Source organism: Ornithorhynchus anatinus, chromosome 4, assembly GCF_004115215.2.
Source record: "Ornithorhynchus anatinus isolate Pmale09 chromosome 4, mOrnAna1.pri.v4, whole genome shotgun sequence".
NCBI lineage: Eukaryota > Metazoa > Chordata > Mammalia > Monotremata > Ornithorhynchidae > Ornithorhynchus > Ornithorhynchus anatinus.
The window spans coordinates 127,937,697-127,965,120 of NC_041731.1; the positions used below are offsets into that span (position 1 = coordinate 127,937,697).

Below are 27,424 nucleotides of genomic sequence, written 5' to 3' on the forward strand. Positions count from 1 at the left end.
TCCCTGCCCCATGTGGGGCTCTCAGTCTCAATCCCCATTTTATAGATGAGGTACTGAGGCCCAGAGAAGTAAAGTGACTTGCCCAAGGTCAAACACCAGACAACAAATGACAGAGCTGGGATCAGAACCCATAGCCTTCTGACTCTCAGGCCCGTACTCTATCTGCTACACCATGCTGCGTCTACATCATTTCAACACAAACTCAAAAATAACCTCTCAGTGGTATTTACTGAGCACTTACTATGTGCAGAGCACTGTGCTAAACACACGGGAGAACACAGTGCAAGAGAATTAGCGGTCCCGTTGTTCCCTGTCCACAACAAACCTACTGAGGAGACAGAGGAAAGACTAACAAATAAAGAGCATAAATCATCTGCTCCACCTCTCTGAAGGATTTCACTTGATGGGTTCTGTAGAGATTCATGTTGATGGGAATGTTTGGCCAAATGATTTCTCCTCCTCTCTTAAATCCAAGGCTCCGTACTGAGTTGGAATCAATGTTGTTGTCTGAATTGTTAGTGCGGACAGTGGCCCCGGGGGGTTTGGAAGGATGTAGCAGCATGTTGAAGCAACGTGGCCTAGTGGCAAGAGCACGAGCTTGGAAGTCAGAGGTCGTGGGTTCTCATCACAGCTCCGCCACTTAATAACAATAATGGTGGTATTTGTTAAGCACTACCATGTGCCAGGAACTGTTCTAAGCGCTGGGGTAGATACAAAGTAATCAGGATGTCCCACATGGGGCTCACGTTTTAATCCCCATTTTTCAGATGTGGGAACTGAGGCACAGAGAAGTTAAGTGACTTGTCCAAGGTCACACAGCAGACAAGTGGTGGAGTTGAGATTACAGCTCATGACCTCTGACTACCAAGCCGATGCTCTTTCCACTGAGCCACACTTACAGTCTAAATGGGGAGGTAGGCATGACCATGAATAAATCATCATTGATTTCATTGATTTATTATTCATTCATTATTAATGTATTATAATTACTCATTATTCATGCATTTATTATTATTCATTTATTTCCTTTAAATAATAATATGCCATTTAAAGATAGGTACAACCAGTTCTGGGAAAGAGGAGAGGGACTTCACAGATGAACCATGACACGCCACACTGTCACGGAAGGGGTGGATTGAGGCCAAAGCTGTATGAATGTTGAGATCATTTACTAAAATCACATCTCCTCCAAGAGGGCTTTCCTACTTAAGCCATCTTTTCCCCTTCTCCCTCTCCTCTCTGTGTTGTCTATGCTAGAGAAGCCGCGTGACTCAGTGTGGAAAGAGACCGGGCTTGGGAGTCACAGGTCAATGGTTCGAATCCCAGCTCTGCCACTTGTCAGCTGTGTGACTGTGGGCAAGTCACTCAAGTTCTCTGTGCCTTAGTTACCTCATCTGTAAAATGGGGATTAACTGTGAGCCTCACGTGGGACAACCTGATTACCCTGTATCTACCCCGGCGCTTAGAACAGTGCTCTGCACCTAGTAAGTGCTTAACCAATACCAACATTATTATTATTATTACCCTTTTGGCATTAGCATTTGCTCTACCCTCAGCCCCAAAGCACTTATCTACATATCCATAATTTATTTTAATGCCTCATCTCCCCCTCCAGACTGTAAGCTCTTTGTGGACAGGGAGCAGGTCTACCAACACTGCTGTACTGGATTCTCCCAAGTGCTTAGTACAGTGATCTGCACTCAGGAGGTGCTCAATATATACCACCGACGACGATGATGATGATTATGAGCCTTCCTCTGTAGTGCCCCCAAAATGGAGGACCAAAGCATCAAAGCCTGTGTTACTTAGAAAAGCAGCATGGCCTTGTGGCTAGAACATTCTCCTGGGAGTCAGAAGGACCTAGATTCTAATCCCAGCTCAACATCTTGTCTGCCGTGTGATCTTGGGCAAGTCACTTCATTTCTCCGGCCCTCAGATACCTCATCTATAAAATGGGGAATACAATTGAGAGCCCCATATTCAACCTGATAAATTTATATCCATCCCTGGCTTAGTATAGTGGCTGGCACATAGTAAGTGCTTAATAAATACCATTGTTATTTTTATTAAACAGTGTGGCTCTTGTTCTTGGGCTATAATGGGGGTAGAGGGGATGGAATAGGAGCAGGAATCTCAGGCCACAAAAAACAGGGGTTCCTGGAACAGGATTCTATTAATGTGTGCACCATAATTACTGCAAGGTTTATGTGAGGAAGACAGCAGTGACATAAAGAGACCAGAAATGAAAATACCCTTGGTCCTGGATGATGAATATCCTGATATCGCTTTGGGAGTAAATTTACTTTTTCCTAAATGATAATAACAATAATGTTGGTATTTGTCAAGTGCTTACTATGTGCAGAGTACTGTTCTAAACGCTGGGGCAGATACAAGGCAATCAGGTTGTCCCACATGAGGCTCACAATCTTAATCCCCATTTTACAGATGAGGGAACTGAGGCACAGAGAAGTTAAGTGACTTGCTCACAGTCATACAGCTGACAAGTGGCAGAGCCGGGATTCGAACCCATGGCCTCTGCCTCCCAAGCCTGGGCTCCTTCCACTGAGCCACGCTGCTTAAGAGAACACTTTCAGAGCATTTTTTTTCAGAACAGTAGCTCCTAAAGCAACTAGTGGAAAGAGAATAATTATGAAAATTATTTTCTGATTCTATTTTTGGCTCTTTTGTAAGGTTCTTCAGGTTCAATTGACTGTCATCTCAGAATTAAAGAGATAATGATATTGATGGAATCTTGCAATTTCATCATCTAGGTCCTTTTGAGTGAGCACTTTGGAGTGAATATTAACTGTTTTAGGACCCCCTAACACCAGCTTATTCACAGGGCCTCAGTTTCATCTATCCATCCCCTGAACCCCAGCCCATATTTTCTCTCGGGCCTGGAACTCTCTTGATTTGCATTTCTTAGACCACCACTCACCCCACTTCAAAATGAACGAATTAATATGAGCATGCTTGGGGAATAGAAAAGGGCTACAGGAAAAATTAAAAAAAAAACGGCATAGGTGTGGAAGTCAGGAGACCTGGGTGATAATCCAGCTCTGCCTTCTGCCGACTGATTTTGGGAAGTCACTTGATTCTCTGGGGCTCAGTTAACTCATCAACAAAAAGGGTTTAAATACCTGTTCTTCCTTCCCCTTCCTTGGAAGCCCCACAGGAGGTATGGACTGTGATCAGATTGCACTGTCTCTATCCCAGCCTTTAGCAAAATGTTTGCCACAATTACAATCATTATTATTACGGTGAAGCACTTAATCCCACCATTCTTATCACCTCTGTAAATATGCCAGGGAGTTTACAATCCCGGCTCTGCCACATGTCAGCTGTGTGACCTTGGGCAAGTCACTAAAACTCTCTGTGGCTCAGTTACCTCATCTGTAAAATGGAGATTGAGACTGTGAGCCCCACGTGGGACAACCCGATGACCCTGTATCTATCCCAGCACTTAGAACAGTGCTGGTCACATAGTAAGTGCTTAATAAATGCCATCATAATCATCACGAAGAGGCGGGAAAAAATAATTAACACTGTATATGAGGAATAACGTTCATGGAAATTACTAAGAGTTCATTTTACCTGTCCTTTTTCAATCAGCGACCTCTCCAAGTCCTCAATTTTTGCCTGGCATCTAATTAGATCAGCCTGAAGCTGCTCCCGGGTCTGGAAAAAAAAAATGAAATAGAATGTGAATAGGCACTCATCATCCAGGTTCTGATATCTGGAGGGGAGGGAATCTAAGTATCAGTGCTCACCCCTTAATTACTCACCCTATTCCCAGAGTACTTATGGAAATATCCTAATACTGTACTATTTCCTCGATCTTTCATTTACTTTAATGTCTATCTTCCCTTCAGGACTAGAGACGCCTTGTGGGCAGGGACTACTAAATAGCGCAACGCTCTGTCTACTATAAATGACAATAAATGCCACTGGACCAATCGATGTTCCATTTCCATGGCTTCTAGAAGCTTTGCTTCACCGGGTCTTCCCATTTTAGCTCAACTCCAGTATGGGCATCTTTACTCTCGTCCATTCTCCTCACACGGTCCCCTCTTGAGAAGGCATAAATAAAGGAATGAATGTCGCCTCAATGTTTGCCAACTGTGTTCTCCAATCTGTTGGCTTGTGATCCAAGCTTGCTTCTTGGTGGTCCACCCAGGGGCTGCTGTTGACCCTCCTCTCAACAATGGATCATAAAGGAACTGACTGAATGCTATAATCGCATTATAAACTTTCTCTTTGGGGTGACACTTGACGTCACTGGTATCACGTGCCATCGATCTTCAAAAGGACCGGAGCCACCTCACCCATGAAGGATGACCTGGAACTCCCTCCCCTTTCGTATACGACAGATCACCACTCTCCTCCCCTTGCCCTTCCTTAAAAGTCTTATTAAAATCCCATCTCCTCCAAGATGCCTTCCCTGATTAAGCCCTCTTTTCCCCTACTCCCTCTCCCTTCAGGGCTGCCTATGCACTTGGATCTGTGTCCTTTAAGCATTTGATATTCTCCCCACCCTCATCCCCATAACAATATTTATGTGCATATCCATTATTCGATTATATTAATGTCTATCTCCCCCTCTAGATCGAAAGCTCCCTGTGGGCAGGGAACGGGTCTACCATTTCTGTTGCACTGTACTCTCCCAAACGCTTAGTTCGGTGCTCTGCGCACAGTAAATGCCCGATAAACACTGGCAAGTTTCCAGTGAGGCGAGGATAGTCAGAAGTGGAAAACCAATTCGATCGGTCACTGGATAATGTTTTGCCTGGTTAACAGAACTGACTGACGGCATTCAACTGACATTATCACCGGTGATCTTTAAAAGCATGCGTGAACAGCGACTCGCCCCCATGCTCAGCCTATAGCAAAGGACTTCGTCTCACGGTCAAGGAGTTAAATTCCTAAATTGTTATATTCAAAACATCATACTGGCCAGAAAATGCACATTATAAACTCAGCACATATGATCACATGTAGCTCAAATCGTCATTTACCCTGGCTTCTCTCTCTGCATCCAATGTTCCACCCACTTGCTCCTGAAGCAAAGCATACGCTCTTTGCAATGCTTGGTATTCTCTGGTCAGCTGACAGAACCTTAAGTCAGCTTCTTCTCTGGGGGTATTCTTAATGTGGAATATAAGAAACAGAAATTTTATTTGGTTGCTGCACGTTTTAGACCTCTAAAATATTAACAAAACTTTGCAACTGACTGATAAGCAAAACCCTCACCTTAAAAGTTTCTACCTAAACTATAAAGTGTTAAACCAGAGTAACATCGACATGAATCTCAGTAGATGAGTAGAAATCTAAGCCGCACTCATTTGACTGCTGAATTTCTCATTAACACGATAAACATTTGATTAGGTTGAATCCAGCATCTAAGGATTCTTCATAATCTAATTACTAACTCGGAGGAGTCGAATAGAATTCTGAATTATCCAAACACTGATTGCGCTGAACTAATACTCTTTTAATCCATTAAAATGGCAGCAAAAATTTTATTTTCTGGAAGAGTGAATTGATAAATCGGTGAGCCTTTACTTGTTTAAGGAAAGCGCAGAAGGTAAATTGCAAACAGTCACAAGCAGAGTACAAGACATGTATTCACTGCATTGGAAACGAGATGGAAAAAAGAGATTAATTTACATCTTCCAAGTCTTCCTCGGGGGTAGCTGGAGTTCTGTCTGTGAATGATGTTTCAGATAATGTCTCTGAGTCGATGGATTCTTCGTCAAATCCAAAAAATGTCTCCACAACATGCTTCTGCAAAATGAGGATTTCATATCATTACTACTCGAACACGGAATGACCAAAGCATACAGGAATTCTAAAAACTAAACAAATTGACGGCCAAAGATCCATAGACCAGCAGGAGCTCCATGAGATGCCACTAGGATCTCTGCCGGCCACTGTTAGCTAAGCCACGTGAAGCAGTGGAAAGAGCCCCAGGCCTGGGAGTCAGAGGGCCTGAGTTCTAATCCCAGATCTGCCACTTAACTGCTGCATGACCTTGAGCAAGTCACTTCACTTCTCTGGGCCTCAGCTACCTCATCTGTAAAATGGGGATTAAGACTGTGAGCCCCATGTGGGACAGGGACTGTGTCCACCCTGATTTGCTTGTATCTAACCCAACACTTAGAACAGCGCTTGGCACATAGTAAGCACTAAACAAATACCACAATTATTACTCTTATAATTATTATTATTTGAGGAGGGAGGGCGTTCCAAGCCAGAGGCAGGAAGTCGACCCAAAGGCGACGTCCTGCTTCCAGCCTGGAACACCCTCCCTCCTCAAATCCGACAATGACTCTCCCCAACTTCAAAGCCTTATTGAAGGCACATCTCCTCCAGGAGGCCTTCCCAGACTAAGCCCCGCTTTTCTTCATCTCCCACTCCCTTCTGCATCACCTTGATTTGCTCCATTTTCTCTTCCCTTCTCCCAGTCCCATACCATTTATGTTTATATTTGTCATTTTATTTACCTGCATTGATGTCCCCCCCCCCCCACCCCCCCCCAGCTAGGCTGTAAACTCATTGGGGGCAGAGAATGTCACTTTTTAATGTTGTATTATACTTTCCCAAGCAGTAGGTACAGTGCCCTGTACACAGTAAGTGCTCAATAAATACAATTGAATGAATATTATTTTAAGCCCAGCTCCGCCACTTTTCTGCTGCTTGACCTTGGGCAAGTCATTTAACTTCTCTATGCTTCTGTCCCCTAATCAATCCAATGGAGATTCCACTTCCCCCCCTTCAAAGCCCTACTGAAAGCTCACCTCCTCCAGGAAGCCTTCCCAGACTGAGCCCCCTTCTCCTCTGCTCCTCCTCCCGTCCCCATCGCCCCAACTCCCTCCCTCTGCTCTACCCCCATCCCCTACCCACACCACTCGTGTATATATGTACATATTCATTATTTTATTATTGTATGTTAATGATGTGCATATATTTATAATTCTATTTATTTATATTGATGCTATTGATGCCTGTCTATTTGTTTTGTTTTGTTGTATGTCTCTCCCCTTCTAGACTGTGAGCCTGTTGGTACGGATTGTCTCTGTTGTCAAACTGTACTTTCCAAGAGCTTAATACAGTACTCTGCACACAGTAAGCGCTCAATAAATATGACTGAATGAATGATCCCTGTTCTCCCTATTTAGGCCACGAGCGCCCATGTGAGACCTGATAATCTTGTATCTACCCAGCAATTACAGTGCTCAGCACATAGGTACCTAACAAATACCACAATTATCACCATTATTATTATTACTATTATTTTTCAGGATTCCCCCTGGGCCTGTCCACCACTTGAGACGTCCAAGTGACTTTTCCTCTGAAATCCTCCCTGCTAAGTGGTAGGCCAAAAAGCATTTTCTCCTTCTTGCCCACACTCTGAGGTGAATTCATTCAATTCATTCAACTGTATTTACTGAGTGCTTAATGTGTGCAGAGCACCGTAGTAAGGGCTTCGGGGAATACAACTATAAGCAGACATATTAAACTGAGGGCGCACTGGCAATGTGTTGCACCCTCTGCCCGCAGGGGCTAAGAGAGTGTGAGTGGCTCTGTGCAAACCACCAGCATTAGAATCAGTTCCTTCCCATAGGACCTCGGTCCTGGAACCTTTGGGTCTGACCAAGGCTCACCCACCATTTAAAATGGGAGACTTCATCATCAATTAAAATTTCAAAGCACCATCATCAATTAAATAATAATCATGCTATTCATTAAGCGCTATGTTCCAAGCAGCACCAGAGTAGATGAAATAATAATTATGGTATTTAAGTGCTTATTACGTCAGGCACCACACTAAACGGTGGGGTGGATACAAGCTAATCGGGTCGGACATGGTCCCTGCTCCACGTGGGATTCACAGCCTCAATCCCCATTTTATAGATGAGGTAACTGAGGCCCAGAGAAGTGAAATGACTTGCCCAAGGTCACACAGCAGACAGGTGGCAGAGCTGGGATTAGAATGGGGATGGAGACTCTGGGCCCCACGTGGGACAGGGGCTGTGTCCAACCCTATTTGATTGTATCCATCCCGGTGCTTACTACAGTGCCTGGTACATAGTAAGCACTTCAATACCACAATCATTATTATTACTATTATTAATCCAACCAGGGGGCACTGGTATGTGGATGGTGGCCTCACCAATCAATCAATGGTATTCGATGAACACTGACATTGTGCCGAGCACTGTACTAAGCACTCGGGAGAGCCCAATACAACAGAGTTAGCAGACACGTTGCCTGACCACAACGAGCTTAGAATCTAGAGAGATCCTGATCCAAAACCATCTCAAGATGATCAGAACAGCCTAGACAGATATCAGGAGGGAGAGGAATAAAGACAATATCACCAGCATCCCTCTTCAGCAGCATCAATCAGCCAGACTTCTTGGATCAAAGAAGCAGTGCGGCTGACTGGATAGAGCACGGCCCTGTGAAGGACCTGGGTTCTAATCCCCTTCCACCACTTGTCTGCTGTGTGAATTTAGGTGTCACTTTTCTGTGCCTCAGTTCCCTCTTCTATAAAATAGGGATTCATTCATTCAATAGTATTCATTGAGTGCTTACTATGTGCAGAGCACTGTACTAAATGCTTGGAATATACAATTCGGCAACAGATAGAGACAATCCCTGTCCAATGACGGGCTTACAGTCTAATCGGGGAGAGAGACGGACAAAAACAAGACAACATAATCACGATAAATAGAAGCAAGACTGTGGACCCCAAGAGGGACATGGACTGGGTTCAACCTTATTAGCTTGTATCTACCCCGGCGCTTAGTACAGTGCCTGGCACATAGTGGGTGCTTAACCAATACCACAAGAAAAGAGAGGTAGAAAACCAGACAAATGGCCACCCTACATACAGAAAACCTATCTCCCCGTGATGAAACTGGTGCCAAGCTCTCTTTTTCCACATATTTCTACAACTTGCGGGATTTATGGAATAGCTAATTTCAAGGTGGAATCTGAAAGAAAAGAATTTAATCTCTCTATTTCAATTAGTCTTTTTAAAAGTCAAAGAATAAGGCGATGAGAATCCATTCTTTTTTGAGTAATCTAGTTGACATCTACAATCAAGAACACCAAATGCGGGAGAAATCTCAGTCCAAACGTGATTTACAACAAACTTATTGTGCTCAGATTGCATACAACTGTCACTACCAAAACACCATCCAATGACTAAATTTACTTTTAATTTAAAATAGAGTGAGATTTAAAGATGATCACTTCTTCCACGCTAGTTTGCCCGAGAAATGTTATTCAAAATTTAGAAATGGATTTTGACACAAAAAAACCCAACAAACAACCTCATTGAATCACGCCATTTACTTTGTTTCTTGTAAACACAATTAATTGCAAGCTCTCCAAGGACTCATTCCATGTTAGTTTCTATGCCGGCTGGTAGTCAGGGAACAGCAAATTAATGATAACTTAAGAATCATTGCCATTTTCCATCCAATTAGAACCTGCCTCTTGCCAAAGCAATCGACATTCCTTGTCCTCATCCACCTTACTAAATAGGTAATTGAATGCTTAAAGTATTCTTTTTAAACTCACAAGACTTTAGGCACCATAGTTTCAAAATCCGGCGTAGGTTGGAGCAACATAATGAAACAAAATATTACAAATAATTCTGCCATGGAAAAGGAAAACTTTCCAAGCAGCATGAAAGCAAGATAGCATCTTCCCTTATATTTCTCAAAGTCAAATATCTGAAAATAAAGTGAAGATCTAAGAGAGGAAATTGGAACTCACATAATGAAAGAAGCAACAATTACAGTCAATTGCAGTTGTAAACCACAGATTTGTAAGCCACAAAAACTTAGCCGCTTAAGGTAGGTAAATTATTTGAATGTGATGATTTCTAGAAATAGGAATGCTGTCTTTTCTGCAGCATAAGCTAAAACTTTCGCTTAAGAGCATTTCCAATAATGGAATGAAATACCATTACCAGCTTGATGATAAAGAGCTTAAAGGGGTTATTGCCTCTTTCCAATGAAAATGAGATTTTCTTATTTAAAACGCGTTTAAAAATGAGTTTCCACATTTTCTATTTACTCAGGTTCTCACCTACTACTAGAAATCCAGTAGTTCATTTTGAACACCGTAAGCCTTCACTTCTACTTTCAATTTTTAGATATTTTTTTCTTTCCTAATACTCTGAAAAGCATGATTTTTAAAAACATTTTAAAATGTTTACAGTGTACATTCCTGCCTTGATTCAAAGTGCATTTATTCTTAGACTATCATCATTGGTCAAAATTAAGTCTAGCAAGTACTTCATCTTCACAGCGCTATTCATGTCTCTGTCCTCACATGAGTTCTGCAGAGCCGGTTCGGAATAAAATCAGTTTAGAGAGATAGCAAATCAAATGAATTTCATTTCACGGATATACAAAGTGCACACCCAGCCACATCCGGCATCTTACCTTCGTGTTTGTAGGTCATTTCTTGGCAACCCGAGAAATACAGGCATACCAGGGCACATAGACAGATGAAAAAAGAGAAGTACAATACCAACAAGAAGTATTCCATCATCTTGATCAATATTTATCCAACATCCATCCGCACGAGTATATTTTCCTCAGCAAAATCTCATGCAATTAGACTAAGTCTTCGGAGTCCTCTGGGACCCGATTTAAAGAGAGAGATTTTCCTTCCAGTCGGACAACGGTCTGGCCTTCACGTGGAGCACCTGGAGGCCTGCTTTCTGCTTCCTGGGTGGCCGTAAAGTTTGAAAGACTGAGACAGACACTGACGGGCATGAGCGTCAATTACCCAAAGCGCCAGGATTGAGAATTGGGGTGTTCCATCAGGAATTCCAGGTTGTGATGAAAATGAATTTGTTCTTCAGCTTCTGGATTCAGAGAGATCTTGTCATACGCAGGAAAGGCTCAGATGAGCTCCTGGTGATGGCTATTTTTGTCATGGAGGATTCAGAGATCCTCCCACCGAGCCTCTCTTGAGTTCTCCAACCCCCCCGGGGGTGACTGCCCTATCCCCACTACACACACACATATAAACACCTACACACACTTCAGAATGCTCAACTGCAAGGGCAGGATAATCCATCCATGGTAGTTATTTAGCACTTGTGTGCAGGGCATTACACTAAGTACTTGGGAGACTACAACAATAATAACTAATATTATTATGCTATTTAAGTGCTTACTATGTGCCAGGCACGGTTCTAAGCACTGGGGTAGATACAAGGTAAGCAGATTGTCCCACATGGGGCTCACAGACTTAATAATCCTCATTTTACAGCTACCAGTGTTCCCTTCCCCCTAGATGGTGACCCCCGTTTGGGACAGGGACTGTGTGCAAACAGATTTTCTGTTTTCTACTCCAGTAATAATAACAATGTTGGTATTTGTTAAGCGCTTACTATGTGCAGAGCGCTGTTCTAAGCGCTGGGGTAGATACAGGGTAATCAGGTGGTCCCACGTGAGGCTCACAGTTAATCCCCATTTTACAGATGAGGTAACTGAGGCACAGAGAAGTTAAGTGACTTGCCCACAGTCACACAGCTGACAAGTGGCAGAGCCGGGACTCTGACCCAGGCTCTTTCCACTGAGCCACGCTGCTTCCCCGTACTCTGTACAGTACTTAAAATGAAGTGAGTGCTTAACAAGTACCATGATAAATACATATTAATTGGGAACAATTCCTGCCTTGATACAGCAGCAGCCGTTTCTGCACATTCTGTTACTTCCTGTCCAGTAGGAGCTGGCTGAGATCCCAACTGGGAAAAAAAATGGAGATCAGCAGTGAGTAGGAGAAGATGGTGTCCACAGAGAAGTTAATAATAATGTTAGTATTTGTTAAGCGCTTAATATGTGCAGAGCACTGTTCTAAGCGCTGTGGTAGATACAGGGTATAATCAGGTTGTCCCACGTGAGGCTCATAGTTAATCCCCATTTTACAGATGAGGTAACTGAGGCACATAGAAGTTAAGTGACTCGCCCAGAGTCACACAGCTGACAAGTGGCAGATCCGGGAGTCGAACCCATGACCTCTGACTCCAAAGCCCAGGCTCTTTCCACTAAGCCACGCTGCTTCTCATAATATAGGTTATGGAAATGGGGAAGCAGCATGGCCTACTGGAAAGAGCACAGGCCTGGGACTCAGAGACCCTGGGTTCTAATCCACCCCTGCCACATTTTTAGGGTACTCGTTAAGCACTTGCTCTGTGCCAAGCACTGTACTAAGCACTGGGGTAGACACAGGATGATCCCTGTCCTTCACGGGGCTCACACTCTAAGCAGGAGAGAGTACGATTTAATCTCCACTTTGCAGATAAGCTAACAGACACAGAGAAATTCAGTGACTTGCTCAAGGTCACACAGCAGACAAGTGGCAGAGACCGGATTTGAACTCAGGGCCTTATGCTCTTTCCTTTAGGCCATGTTGGGCAAGTCACTTAACTTCTCTGTACCTCAGTTTCCTCAAATGTAAAATGGGGACTCAAAACCTGCGTTCCCTTCCCCATAGATGTCGACCCCCATACGGGACAGGGACTGTATACAAACAGATCTTCTGTTTTCTACCCCCGGTACTCTGTACAGTTCTTAGAACGCAGTGATCGCCTAACAACTGCCATAATGAATATATAATAGTTGGAAACAATTCCTGCCTTGATGGAGCAGCCGCCAATTCAGCATATTCTGCTACTTCCTGTCCAGTAGAAGCTGACTGAGATCCCAAGTGGGAAAAAAACGGAGATCTGCGGTGTGTAGAAGATGGTGTCCACATTCCAACATGGGCTAACTTCCATGACCTCACCAGTGCTTTTTGTTTCCTATGCAATGAATTTCACCACCTTATCTTCCCTCCCTGTTGCTGTGGTGAGCCACAACAAACTGTCTTATCAGTGACTCTCTGTGATCCCGCGAACAAGAAGAAGGAGACTGGCGAAGGAGCTGATGGGCTCTACCTGATTGCGGGTCTGTGGGAGCAGAGCATAGAGGGAGGCCTGGCTTCCTCTCCCTGCTCTACCCGATAACGGGCCTAGACCGATCAATGACTGCCACGGGGAGCTACTGTTGAGACACCCAAGGCAGATAAAAGGCGCTGGTTTTGAATCGCAAGGAGGGGCATGCAAAGAAGCAGCACAGAGGAGAAGAAGCACGCAGAGGAGAAGCACGAAGGAAGCACGCTGAGAGCAGCGCTCGGAAGCAGCAGGAGGCAGCAGCACTTGGAAGCAGAAAGAAGAAACACTGGCAGAACGGGCTCCCTTGACCAGCAGACTGGTAATGGACCCCTGGTGGAGTGGAGTATGTGTCACTCCCTTGCACGTTGGTAAACTAAGTAAAAACCTCTCCATGGTAACATTGGTAATCAGAGGTGAGGTTTGACTTTACTAAGTGTCACCGAGACTCCCCCCATCCAGGAAGGTACTGTCAGTTGAGCGCTTATTGTGTGCAGAGCACTGTACTAAGCGCTTGGGAGAGTACAATAAAACAAAAGCCAGACATTCCCCTCCCACAATGGGCTTGCCGTCTAGAGGGCGACTGGGGAAGCTTCTTGAGGGCTACCAACTCTACTGTACTTTACTCTCCCCAGCATTTAGTACAGTGCTCTTAACACACCATTATTATTATTAAATGCCACTGAGTTATTTCCTATCCGTAGTGACTCCATGGATATACTTTCTCCAGAACATCTCGTCCTCCGCCATAATCCGCAACCTTTCCAACGGTTCTTCCGTTATCATGATTAGACTGTAAGCCCGTCAAAGGGCAGGGACTGTCTCTATCTGTTGCCGACTTGTTCATTCCAAGCGCTCAGTACAGTGCTCTGCACATAGTAAGCGCTCAATAAATATTATTGAATGAATGAATTGTTAGGGTCTCTATCCATCTAGCTGCCGGTCTGCCTCTTCCATGTTTTCCCTGACATTTCCTAGTTTTAACATCTTCTCCAGAGAGTCAGTCCTCCTGATTATGTCTCCAAAATATGCTAATCTAAGTGAAGTCATTTGGCCTTCCAAAGACTACTTCGATTTAATTTGCTCCCAAAACCATTTATTTGTTTTTCAGGCAGTCCATGGTATTCGTAAAAGCCCCCTCCAACACCATACTTCAAAAGAATCAATGCTCTTTCTATCCTGCTTTTTTTGGGTTTTTTTTTTTTTTTACCATCCAGCTATCAGAGCCATACACTGTGACTGGAAACACCATAGAATGGACAATTTGTATTTTTGGGGCAATCGTTACATCAGCATATTTCATACTTTTTCCAGGCTCTTTATGGCAAGTCTTCCTAACACTAATCTTCAGCATATTTTTTTGACTACTAGTGCCTGTGTTAGTGATGTAGATCCCAGGAGAGAAAAATCGTCACCTCTTAAATCTTCTCTCCATCCACTACAGATGTGTTAAAACTTCCAGTTGTCATGATCTTTGTTTTCTTGACATTCGAATATGGGCCTATCTTTTTGCTCTGTTCCTTAGCTTTTCATAATAAGCCCTTCAAATCTGCTTCATTTTCTGCTAATAGGGTAGCATCAGTCTAACCAAGGTTGTTTATATAATAAAAATGATGGCATTTCTTAAGCGCTTACTATATGCCAAGCACTGCGGTAGATAGAAGGTAATCATTGTCTCACATGGAGCTCACAATCTTAACCCCCATTTTACAGAGGAGGGAACTGAGGCACACAGAAGTTAAGTGACTTGCCCAAGGTCACAGAGCCAAGTGGCAGATCTGGAATTAGAACCCATGACCTCTGACTTTACATTCCTTCCTCCAATCTTTACTCCCTGTTCGTCTTCATCCAATCTACCTTCTCTCATTAGGCAGGATTAGGATTAGACCCCGCGACCTCTGACTCCCAAGGCCGTGCTCTTTCCACTGGGCCATGCTGCTTCTCTGTACATAGTAAGTGCTCATTAACCACCGCCTGAATATTAATCACCACTTCTTTTGCATTTATTTCATCTCTTTTCCTTAAAATGCATCACCCGATTCCTAAAAGAAACCATCTCTTTAAGGGGGGGCTCTGAGCAGGCTGCAGCAACCCTGCCTGTCTGCTTGCTTTTAGCACTCCAGGCCCTAGGTGTACCCAGCTGACAGTGAAGCAGTGTGGCTCAGTGAAAAGAGCGTGGGTTTCGGAATCAGAGGTCATGGGTTCGACTCCCGGCTCTGCCACTTGTCAGCTGTGTGACTGTGGGTGAGTCACTTAACTTTTCTGTGCCTCAGTTACCTCATCTGTAAAATGGGGATTATCTGTGAGCCTCACGTGGGACAAACCGATTACCCTGTATCTGCCCCAGCGCTTAGAACAGTGCTCTGCACATAGTAAGCGCTTAACAAATACCAACATTATTAAGACAGAGCGGGCCGAGCACGGCGCAAGCCCCTAAGCACTAGGCTGTCCGCTTGACGTGGGCAGGGAGCGTGCTGTTATATTGTTCTATTGTACTCTCCTAAACACTCAGTACAGTGCTCTGCACACGGTAAGCGCTCACTGACTAAGCTAAAATCTTCCTCTGAGCAGGATCCCAGGATTGAAACTGTGAGCTCTTCGTGGGCTGGGAATGTCACTTTATTGCTACATTGTACTTGCCCAAGTGCTTAGTAACTTGCGCTGCACACAGTAGGCGCTTAATAAATACTATTGAATGAATGAATGAGTGAATGGATGTCAGGACAGAGCCTCGCTTTTCCTCATCCCCCATTCCCTTCCGCGTCATCTTGACTTGCTCCTTTTGCTCCTCCCAGCCCCACAGCTCTTATGTGTATATCTATAATTTTACTTATTTGTATTGATGTCTGTGTCCCTGCCTCTAGACCGTGAACTCGCCGTGGGCAGGGAATGCCACTGTTTATTGTGGTATTGTACTTTCCCAAGTGCTTACTACAGTGCTCTGCACACAGTACACAATAAATACGATTGAATGAATGAATGGATCTGTCATTTCCTCTGGGAGTTTCTATCATTAGCAGCAAGCTCACTGTGGGCAGGGAAAACATGTGCCAACTCTATTGTATTTTACTCTCCTAAGCGATTAATATAATAATAATAATAATAGTAACTGTGGTATTTGTTAAGTGCTTACTATGTGCCAGGCACTGTTCTAAGCACTAGGGTAATTACAAGCTGATCAGTTTGGACAGAGTCCTTGATCCACACGGGCTGACAGTCTTAATCCCCATTTCACCGATAAAGTAAATGAGGTAGCGAGAAGTTAAATGACTTGTCCAAGGTCACACGGCAGTCAAGTGGTGGCACCAGGAGGTAGTGCGTGCTCAGAAAATACAATTCATTCGATCGTATTTATTGAGCACTTACTGTGTGCAGAGTACGGTCTCCATCACCCAGACGTGTTATATATAATGATAATTCTAATACTTATTAAACGCTTACTATGTAAAGCACCGTTCTAAGCCCTGGGGAAGAAAAATTCTTCATTCATTTGTATTTATTGAGCGCTTACAGTGTGCAGGGCACTGTACTCAGCACTTGGGAGAGAACAGTACAACAATAAACAGATACAAAATAATCAGGTCAGACAGTCCCCACCCCACACAAGGCTCACAGTTTAAGTAGGAGCGGGAACAGGTGTAGAATCCCCATTTTACGGATGAAGTAATGAGTACAGAGAAGGGAAGTGACTTGCCCCCAGCAGAGGGGTGTCAGAGTTGGGATTAGAACCCAGGTTTTCTGACTCCCAGGCCCGGACTCTTTCCACTAGGCCACAAGTGTGGAATCAAGACTGAGTTTAGAGCATCAACCTAGCTAGGTAAAACTGGAAGTATAAGGGAGGAAGTATCTGTTTTTTCTCTACTAAAGGAATGTGGGCAGGGTACAAGTCTACCAACTCTGCTATAGGGTACTCTCCCTATTATTCCAGTACATAGTTCTCCACACACTAAGCGTTCAATATATACCACTGATTGATTGCTCAGCATCTCCCATTTTATACAGGACTGGGCCTCAACCACTGTGGCAATTGTTATCAATCAACAGCATTTACTGAGCACTTACTGTGTGCTGAGCACCATACTAAGCACTGTGCACCTGGAGAAGCAGCATGGCTTAATGGAAAGATCACAGGCTTGGGAGTCAGAGGACGTGGGTTCTAATCCCAGCTCTGCCACTTGTCTGCTGTGCGACCTTGGGCAAGCCACTTAACTTCTCTGTGTCTCAGTTACCTCATCTGTGAAATGGGGATGAAGACTGGAAGCCTCACGTGGGACAACCTGATTACCTTGTATCTACCCCAGCACTTAGAACAGTGCTTGGCACATAGTAAGCGCTTAAGAAATATCAACATTATTATTATTATTACTAAGCTTTTGGGAGAGAACTGTACAAGGGAGTAGTTGGACATAATCCTTGCCCACAGAGGGCTTACAGACTCTAGAGGGGGAGATGGGGAAATTACTGACAGCAGAAATGGCAGAGCATAAGGACAGGAACGTGAGTGTTGCGGGGATGAAGGTGGAGTGAATATCAAGTGCTTGAGGAGAACATGGGTGTGTAGGTGACGGCAAATAGGAGAATTGGGGCTTTTCTCTATATGCCAAGAGCTTGGGTAGATACAAGATAGATTGGACACAAGCTTTGGCCCACATGGGGCTCACAGTCGCAAACAGGGTGGAGACTCGGTATCGAATCCTCATTTTACAGATAGGGAAACTGAGGCATGGGGAAACTGTGACTTGCCTAAAGTCACACAACAGACAAGTGGCAGAGCTGGGATTAGAACCAAGGTCTCCTGATTCCCAGACTCAAGCTCTTTCCCTTAGACCATGCTGTTTCCTATTGCTTCTATTTCTCCAGTCTTTAGAGCCTTTCTCCTGTTTTCTAGGATGGCTTGCCACTCTTCAGCGCCCCAAACAGCCACTCTATGAGCATCCCTGGCACCTCTTGCCTGGCACATCTCCTCCAAGAGGTCTTCCCTGAATTATCCCTCATTTTCCCTTTACCCACTCCCTTCTGCATCACCCTGAATTCATCCCCTTTTCACCACCTCCACCTCCCCCACTTATGTACGTATCCATAATTTATTTCCATTGATGTCTGTAGATTATAAGATCTAGACTACAAATTCATTGTGGGGAGGCAATGATTTGGTTATATTGCTATGTTGTACTCCCCCAAGCACTTAGTAGAGTTCCCTGAACACCATAAGTGCTCAATAAATACGACTGATTGAGTCCCATATCTTGTCAGCAGAGCTGTTGCTGCTGCAAACATTGCTTCAATGCTGTTTTTATTTTTTTTTAAATGGCATTTGTTAAGCATTTACTATGTACTGAGCACTGTTTTAAGCAATGGGGTAGATCAATCAAAGGTATTTATTGAGCGTTTGTGATGTGCAGAGCACTGAACAGAGCACTTACAATACAATAGAATTAGCAAACACATTCCCTGTCCAGAACAAGATTGCAGTCTAGTGGGGGAGACAGACATTAAAACGAATAAATGATTTATAATGTATAACTTAAAGATATGTCCATAAGTGCTCTGGGGTTGCGGGTGGGGTGAATGTCAACTGTCCAAAGGTCACATTTCCCCGTGCATAGACTTCACCGAAGGGAGAATAAGCCAAGGAAAAGAGGGCTTCATCGGGGAAACGACGACTTTCCCAAGTGCTTAGTACATGCCTCCGCACACGGTAAGCGCTCAATAAATACGATTGAACGAATGAACCCAACGTCCCTAATGGGGCCCGCAGGAAGAAGGATTTAATCTTCACTCTACAGAAGAGGAAACAGGCACAAAACACTAAATAATAATAATAATGATGGTATTTGTTAAGAGCTTACTTCGTGCCAAGCACTGTTCTAAGCGCTGGGGGAATACAAAGTAATCAGGTTGTCCACGTGGGGCTCACAGTCTTCATCCCCACTTTACAGATGAGGTAACTGAGGCACAGAGAAGTTAAGTGACTTGCTCAAAGTCATAGGGCTGCCAAGTGGCAGAACGGGAATTAGAACCCATGACCTCTGAGTCCTAAGCCCCGGCTCTTTACACCGAGCCACGCTGCTTCTTAGTAACTTAACTAAGATCGAAGGGCAGACCAGTGGCCCAGCTGGGATTGGAACCAGGCCCTCTCATTCCCAGGCCCACGCTCTAGCCATTAGGCCACGCTGTTTTCGCTAGCCAGGAGGTCAGTAGAGGCTTACGGCTGGCCCTGTTCTGGGTTGCCCAGTCAACGGGAAGGAGTAAAACTTGTAACAGTTTCATCATGCTCATGGTCACGCTCCCCGAGTCCCAAAGGCACAATGTGAAAGCATTTTTTTCCAACGAGTTGTTACTGCTGCTAACGGGCAAAACCCTCTTCCTCAGATTTTTGGGAGTCCAAGTGCTTACGCTAATAAATGCAATGTACATTCCATTAAGACTTGCTTACATCTGTACCACAGTGATTCAAAACACAAATGAGCTTTTAGGAACAAAATAACTCACTGAAAAAGCAATGCTTTAGCCACTGAATGCTCACTTTTAATGGTGTTCTTTAAGCACATTCTTTTTCGCTATTTAAATGCTTTTTTATGATGTCCGTTACGTGCTTTTTTTTTAATGGTATCTGTTAAGCACTCACTATGTGCCAGGCACTGTACTAGACACTGGGGTAGATACAAGTTTATCAAGTTGGACACAGTCCTTGTCCCAAATGGGACTCACATTCTTAATCTCCATTTTATAGATGAGGTGACTGAGGCACCGAGAAGTAATAATGATGACATTTGTTAGGCGCTTACTATGTGCTAAGCACCGTTCTAAGTGCCGGGATAGATTCAAGATATGAAATGACTTGCCCCAGGTACATAGCACACAAGTGGCAGAGACATAATCAGAACCCAGGACCTTCTTCCTCCCAGGCCCGTACTCTAACCACTGCACAGTGCAGTTATTTATTATTCTTATAATAATGCTGGTATTTGTTAAGCGCTTATTACGTGCAGAGCACTGTCTAAGCGCTGGGGTAATCAGGTTGTCCCACGTGAGGCTCACAGTTAATCCCCATTTTACAGGTGAGGTAATTGAGGCACAGAGAAGTGAAGTGACTTGCCCACAGTCACACAGCTGCCCAGTGGCAGAGTCGGGATTCGAACACATGATCTCTGACTCCCAAGATTAAGATGTTCTAAAAGGCCTAATCCTTTTACTGTATTCTCCCAAGTGCTAAGTACAGTGCTCTGCACACAGTAGGTGCTCAATAAATGCCAGTGATGAGGATCCTTGGTGTGGCATTTTCACATAGGATTGTGAGATCTAGGAAAAACAGGTGGATTATTAAGAAAAGGACACCCTTAAACTACAGGCGACAAAGGAAGAATTCTCACCTTTGGAGGCTTCAAACTTTTTCTTCGGTGTCTTTTGGAACGCAATAACCGTTCTCTTTCCTGGAAGGGAATGAAACAACTTTTTTTTATATTCCGTGGAGACCAAAGCAAAAGGTAAAATGACACTGTGAAGAAAAGCCAACTGGCTTTGGCTTGCAATAATTAACCTTGCGTGCAAACTGCAAGTGTACGCTGTGGGAAGCAGCAGGGGAGAGTGGAGGCCGAGGGACCCAGGTTCGAATAAGAGCTCTGCCACAGGCCAGCTGGGGGACCTTTGGCTAAGAAGCAGCATGGCTTAGTGGCTTGAGCTTGGGCATCAGAAGGTCATGGGTTCTAATCCCGGCTCTGCCACTTGTCTGCTGTGTGACCGTGGGCAAGTGGACTGAGGCTCACAGTCTTAATCCCCATTTTCCAGATGAGGTAACTGAGGCACAGAGAAGTGAAACGACTTGCCCAAAGTCACACAGCTGACAAGTGGCAGAGTCGGGATTCAAACCCAACACCTCTGACTCCCAAGCCCGGGCTCTTTCCACTGAGCCACGCCGCTTCTCTGCTAATCAAAATGTATCCTGAAATTAACTATGCAAAGTTAGCTCAATGTGATAAATAATGGTATTCAATGAGCATCTACTGTGTGTGGAGCAATATACTAAGCGCTTGACATTAAACCTCTAGTTTTAACATCACCCCCAAATCACTGTCTTTTGGTGACTTTCAATTGTCTGAGCCTGTTCATCGGAGGAAAGTGAGAACATACCACTGCGAGTTCATCAATCACATGTTGCTGTTCTATGACCTGCAGCCTCAAAAACTCGATTTCTTGCTCGTCTCGGGTAATACTGAGGTCGTTGAGGGAGGTGTGCCGTTTTAAAGATGCTTGGTTAGCTAGCTTTTCTTTCTGTAAAAATGAGAAAAAAAATAGAAAGGACTTGAGAGAAACTTTTCTGATGGGAAAACAAGGCTCTAACAACAGATGTAATCGTTCATCACCTTCACAGGTTCTCACTTGAGACTTCTGATTTGGTAAATATGGGTTTTTAGTTTTTAGGTTGCATTTCTAGTAGAAATTCCCCTCTGGATTTAGAGCAGCTTCGTAAATACCCGCTTACATCAACGCCTAAGGTAAATAATGATCCATTTAGGCTGTAAGCTCCTTGTGAGCAGGGAATCTGCCTACCAACTCCGTTATCTGTTAATGAGATGTACATCACCTTGATTCTATTTATTTGCTATTGTCTTAATGAGATGTTCATCCCCTTGATTCTATTTATTGCTATTGTTCCTGTCTGTCCGTCTCCCCGGAATAGGCCGTAAGCCCGTCACAGGGCAGGGACCGTCTCTATCTGTTACCGATTTGTTCATTCCAAGTGCTTAGTGCAGTGCTCTGCACATAGTAAGCGCTCAATAAATACTATTGAATGAATACTGTGGCCAGTTGTGGGCAGGGATTGTCTGTCTTTATTGCTGTATTGTACTTTCCAGTTTTCTGCACACCGTAAGCACTCAATAAATACGACTGAATAAATTAATCAAAGCATTCTTTTTAGTTTGTTTTTAATGGTATTTGTAAAGCACTTACTATGTGCCAGGCTCTGTATTAAGCACTGGGGTAGATACAAGTTGGTCAGGTTGGACACAGTCCCTATCCCGCATGGGGCTCACAGTCTTGATCCCCATTTTATATATGAGGTAACTAAGCAGAGACAAGTTGAGTGACTTGCCCAAGGTCATAAAGCAGACAAATGGCAGAAGCTGGGGTTAGAACCCAGGTCCTTCTGACTGCCGGGCCCGGGCTCTAATAATAATAATGTTGGTATTTGTTAAGTGCTTACTGTGTGCAGAGCACTGTTCTAAGCGCTGGGGTAGATACAGGCTAGTCAGGTTGTCCCATGTGAGGCTCACAGTTAATCCCCATTTTATAGATGATATCACTGAGGCACAGAGAAGTTAAGTGACTTGCCCAAGGTCACACAGCTGACAAGTGGCAGAGTCGGCATTCGAACCCATGACCCTTGACTCCCAAGCCCGGGTTCTTTCCACTGAGCCACGCTGCTTCTCTATCCTTTAGGCAACACTGCTTCCCCAGTACAGTGCTCTGCACATGCTGGAAAGAGCAGGGGCTTGGGAGTCAGAGGTCGTGGGTTCTAATCCCCGCTCCTCCACTTGTCAGCTGTTTGACTTCACCACTTCACTTATCTGTGCCTCAGTTACCTCTTCTGTAAAACGGGGATTAAGATTGTGAGTCCTACGTGGGACAACCTGATTACCTTGTATCTATCCCAGTGCTTAGGACGGTGCTTGGCACATAGTAAGGGCTTAACAAATACCATCATTTTTAATATGATTGACTGGTTTATCAGGATGTGTTGGAATTCAGTGCTAAATTAATTTATTTTACCATGATTATGGCACCTGGGAGAGCTTCGCTGGAAAGATTTTCAACAGTTGATTATGGTTAACCAATTCTGGGGCAAAAGTTGAAGATTCTCTCTCTCTCTAGTCTGTCAACTCCTTGTGGGAAGGAATCATGTCTACCTACTCGATTGTACTATGCTCTCCCAAGGGCCCAGTAAAGTGCTCTGCACAGAATCCAAGTGCTCAGTAATTACCACTGATTAATTGATTGATTGTTTGGAGATTAGTGCCTTTCCTTGTAACTATGGGGCCTAATCTTAAGGCTCTGCATCGCGCAATCCTCGGGCCTCGGCAGGGAATGTGTCTGATATATCGTTCCATTGCTCTCTCCCAAGCACTTAGTACAGTGCTCTGCACACAGTAAGTACGCAATAAATACCATCGCCTGACTGACTTATCCAGGCCTGCAGGAATAGCTCAAGGGATCCCCATGCAACATTTGATTCCTCACGTTCATACCAGTTCCACGTTTTCCCTTGCAAGGTTTTTGATTTTTTCTTCCATCCTCTGTATGCTCTGCAGCAGGTCATCATTCTTCTTGGTCATTCTCTTATTTTTTTCGACAAGAGGTTTCAGCTGGACTTCTGTCTCTCGAGAGCGCTTCACCTGGGGATCAGAACAGGGGCTATTTTAAGAGCTTAGCAGTCAACGGTGATAATTATGGCACTTCTTAAGTGCTCGCTGTGTGCAAACACTGTTCTAAGCACTGGGATGGATACAAGTTAATCGGGTTGGACACAAACCCTGTTCCACATGGGGCTCAAATTCTTCACCTCCATTATACAGGTGAGGGAACTGAAGCATGGAGAGGTTAAGGGACTCGCCCAAGGTCTCACAGCAGACATGTGGAGTCAGAATTAGAACCCAGGTCCTTCTGACTCTCATGCTCTATCCACTAAGACATACTGCTTCTCTGCAAGCAGGCGGTGGAGCAAGGATTAGGACCCAGGTCTTCTGACTCCCAGTTCTGTTCTCTATCCATTAGAAACATATATCTGCTAGCCTGCCATATCAAAAATCATGCTCGTGTTTCTCTATGATCATAGGTCATGGGTTCAAATCCCGGCTCTGCCATTTGTCAGCTGTGTGACTGTGAGCAAGTCACTTGACTTCTCTGTGCCTCAGTTCCCTCATCTGTAAAATGGGGATTAACTGTGAGCCTCACATGGGACAACCTGATGACCTTGTACCTACCCCAGCGCTTAGAACAGTGCTCTGCACATAGTAAGCAAGTGCTTAACAAATACCAACATTATTATAGGTGTACAACTCTACCAAAGCTAATGGAAAATGATATAAAACTAGGCCGTGGGCCAGGGGCTTTCATTAGGGGAAGCCGTGCACCATAGCGGTTAGAGCATAGGCCTAGGAGTCAGAAGGTCATGGGTTCTAATCCCCATTCCACCAAACTGTCTGCTGTGTGGGCTTGGGCAAGTCGCTTAACTTCTCTGTGCCTCAGTTACGTCATTTGTAAAATGGGGAATGAGGCTGTGAGCCACATGTGGGACAGGGTTTGTGTCCAACCCAATTGGTTTGTATCCACATAATTAGCACTTAAGAGAAACCACTATTTTGATGATAATAATAATGTTGGTATTTGTTAAGCGCTTACTACGTGCAGAGCACTGTTCTAAGCGCTGGGGGAGATACGGGGTGATTAGATGATGATGCATTGTACAGACTAAAAGCTATTGTGTCACTGTAACATTCTCCCCACTGGGAAGAAGCATAGACACTTTAACCAAAAAACCTGAAACTACATTTAACTTGCAAGTATAGGCTGACATTTTTTAATTAATGATTGGTTAACATTAATACATCTACTACTAATAATAATAGTACAGCGTGGCTCAGTGGAAAGAGCCCGGGTTTGGGAGTCAGAGCTCATGGGTTCGATTCCCGGCTCTCCCACTTGTCAGCTGTGTGACTGTGGGCAAGTCACTTCACTTCTCTGGGCCTCAGTTCCCTCATCTGTAAAATGGGGATGAAGACTGTGAGCCTCACGTGGGACCAGCTGATGACCCTGTATCTCTCCCAGTGCTTAGATCAGGGCTCTGCACATAGTAAGCGCTTAACGAATACCAACATTATTATTATTATTGTTTACTGTGAGCCACTGGTTCTATGCAACCAGCACAGTGCTTGGCCCAGAATAGGTGCTCAATAAATGCAACGATGAGAGCACAGGCCCCTCTCAGGGAGTTCCCAGTACTTTACCGGTCTCGACTACAGGAGGGAGAGTGAAGCAGAGGCCTGTCCATTCCATTTCTAGCTTGGCCAGTGGTTAGCGCGTGGCGGGCCATCGGCTACAAGTCAAAACTTACCTGTGCTGGGCAGCGGCGGCACGGGAGAGAATCAAAGGTGAAGACTCAAGTTTACTGTGTGGTAAACCACTGCCGGTTTTTTACCAAGAAAACTCTACGGATGCACTACCAGAACGACGGCAGGTGGAGGCGGGGCGTTGTGGGAGAGATGTCTCCATGGCGTCGCTCTGGGTCAGAGACGACTCGACGGCATAAGACATGAGCACAGGACTGGAAGTCAGGAGACCTGGGTTTCAGCCTCAGCTCCATCGCTTGCCCGCTGGGTGACCCTGAGCAAGTCATTTAACCTCTCTGGGCCTCTGTTTCCTCATCGGTCAAACAGGAATTAAATTCATTCATTCAATAGTATTTATTGAGCGCTTACTATGGGCAGAGCACTGTACTAAGCGCTCGGAATGGACAAATCCATAACAGATAGAGACAGTCCCTGCCCTTTGACGAGTTTACAGTCTACTTGTCTCTCCAGTCTAGCCTGTGTCAAGGACCGTATCCCAATTTGATTATCCTGTAATAATAATAATAATGTTGGTATTTGTTAAGCGCTTACTATGTGCCAAGCACTGTTCTAAGCGCTGGGGTAGACATAGGGGAATCAGGTTGTCCCACGTGGGGCTCACAGTTTTCATCCCCATTTTACAGATGAGGGAACTGAGGCACAGAGAAGTTAAGTGACTTGCCCACAGTCACACAGCCGACAAGTGGCAGAGCTGGGATTCGAACTCATGAGCCCTGACTCCAAAGCCCGTGCTCTTTCCACTGAGCCACGCTGTACGTATCCCAGGGTTTAGCAGAGTGCTTGGATCAGAGTCAGCACTAAATAAATACCATCATTAAGATAATACTGAGATCTAAACTGGCTCTGGGGAGAGAAGAAGTTGTCAGAATCAAGTCAGTCTGAACCAACTTTAGAAAATACAATAGCGACAGTCTTCTAGATTGTACACTCGATGTGGACGGGGAATGTATCTGCTTATTGTCGTATCGTACTCTTCCAACTGCTCAGTACAGTGCTCTGCACACAGTAAGTGCTCAATAAATACAACGGACTGACTGACAAGGGAAAGAAGCCACAAGATTGTGACAATTCTGGTGTTTCTCAGCCCTAAATCCTCTCTCTTACGGATAGGATTCCGAGCCACATCTTAAAAAAACTCGTGCACCCGCTCCCGACAATTACATAGGAGTGGGGACTTTTCCTCTCCGCTTCTGAGGGACCGCCCCCGGACACAAATATAATTCAAGCTAATTTTAACGACGCTTTAGTAGGAGTGAACTATTACTTGTTTTCAAGTGAAAATGATCTGCCCTAACCGCCCCCTGAGTTTGTTTCCCGTAAAACATATCGCCATCTGTGCTGGCAAGGATAATTTTACCAGTTCATTTCTTTCATCGGCTAGAAGGGTATTTCTGTCTTCCAGCTTCCGTATGACAGCGTTCAGTTCCGCGATTTTTAGTTGAAATCTCCGCACATCGCGTTCGTCCATATGCTGATCCTAAAAGACGCAGAGGACGTGAATACGCTCTTTGAAACGGGCAGGACGCGATAAGAAAACATCCAGATGCTACAAAACCCTGGCCATGAAGTCATATGACCAATCCACTCTAAGCATCGAGGGCTTGCTGTGTGCAGAGCATTGTGCTAAGCACTTAGGAGAGCACACTATAATTGAATTAGTAGACGTCTTCCCTGCTCACAGTGAGCAACAGAAGAGATTCTCGATCTTATGCTTTTCTTCCCCAGAGTGCAAACTCCTTGTGGACAAGGAGCATGTCCTTTGATTGCTGAACTGACTGCACTATAATCAGTAGATGCTCAATAAATAGGTTTGCTATTAGTAGAGAAGCAGCGTGGCTCAGTGGAAAGAGCCCAGGCTTGGGAGTCAGAGGTCGTGGGTTCTAATCCCGGCTCCGCCGCTTGCCAGCTGTGTGACTTTGGGCAAGTCACTTCACTTCTCTGTGCCTCAGTTACCTCATCTGTAAAATAGGGATTAAAACTGTGAGCCCCACGTGGGACAACCTGATCACCTTGTATCCCTCAGTGCTTAGAACAGTGCTTCGCACATAGTAAGCGTTTAACAAATGCCACCATTTTATTTTTATTTTACTGCAACACACCCAAGTTCTTCTCGGAGGTGGGAAACACGCGCTATACTTTTCAACCCGATCAGTGATTTGCTTCAAAAAAATCATCCAGAATTTAGCACGAGAAGTAGCGTGGTCTAGTGGATAGAGCACAGGACAGGAAGTTAGAAGAACCTGGGTTCTAATCCCGACTTCACCCCTTGTCTGCTGTGTGTCCTTCAATAGGAATAATAACAATAATGGTACTCGTTAAGCGCTTACTACAT

At 44.6% G+C, this 27,424-nt stretch overlaps 1 protein-coding gene across 3 annotated transcripts in view; it reads right to left on the reverse strand.

Moving 5' to 3' along the window:
* JAKMIP1 (janus kinase and microtubule interacting protein 1) overlaps positions 1-27,424 on the reverse strand; it is a 216,175-nt gene that overhangs the window by 44,078 nt on the left and 144,673 nt on the right. For 2 of the 3 annotated variants that reach the window (XM_039911942.1, XM_029063608.1), the window contains exons 6-12: positions 26,450-26,569; positions 23,212-23,358; positions 21,095-21,235; positions 20,338-20,397; positions 5,668-5,784; positions 5,016-5,144; positions 3,595-3,678 (exon numbers count right to left, since the gene is read on the reverse strand). In XM_039911942.1, coding sequence (XP_039767876.1) covers positions 3,595-3,678; positions 5,016-5,144; positions 5,668-5,784; positions 20,338-20,397; positions 21,095-21,235; positions 23,212-23,358; positions 26,450-26,569 — 798 coding nt within the window. The remainder of the gene's footprint in view (positions 1-3,594; positions 3,679-5,015; positions 5,145-5,667; positions 5,785-20,337; positions 20,398-21,094; positions 21,236-23,211; positions 23,359-26,449; positions 26,570-27,424) is intronic. The other variant, XM_039911943.1, reaches the window with a different exon arrangement.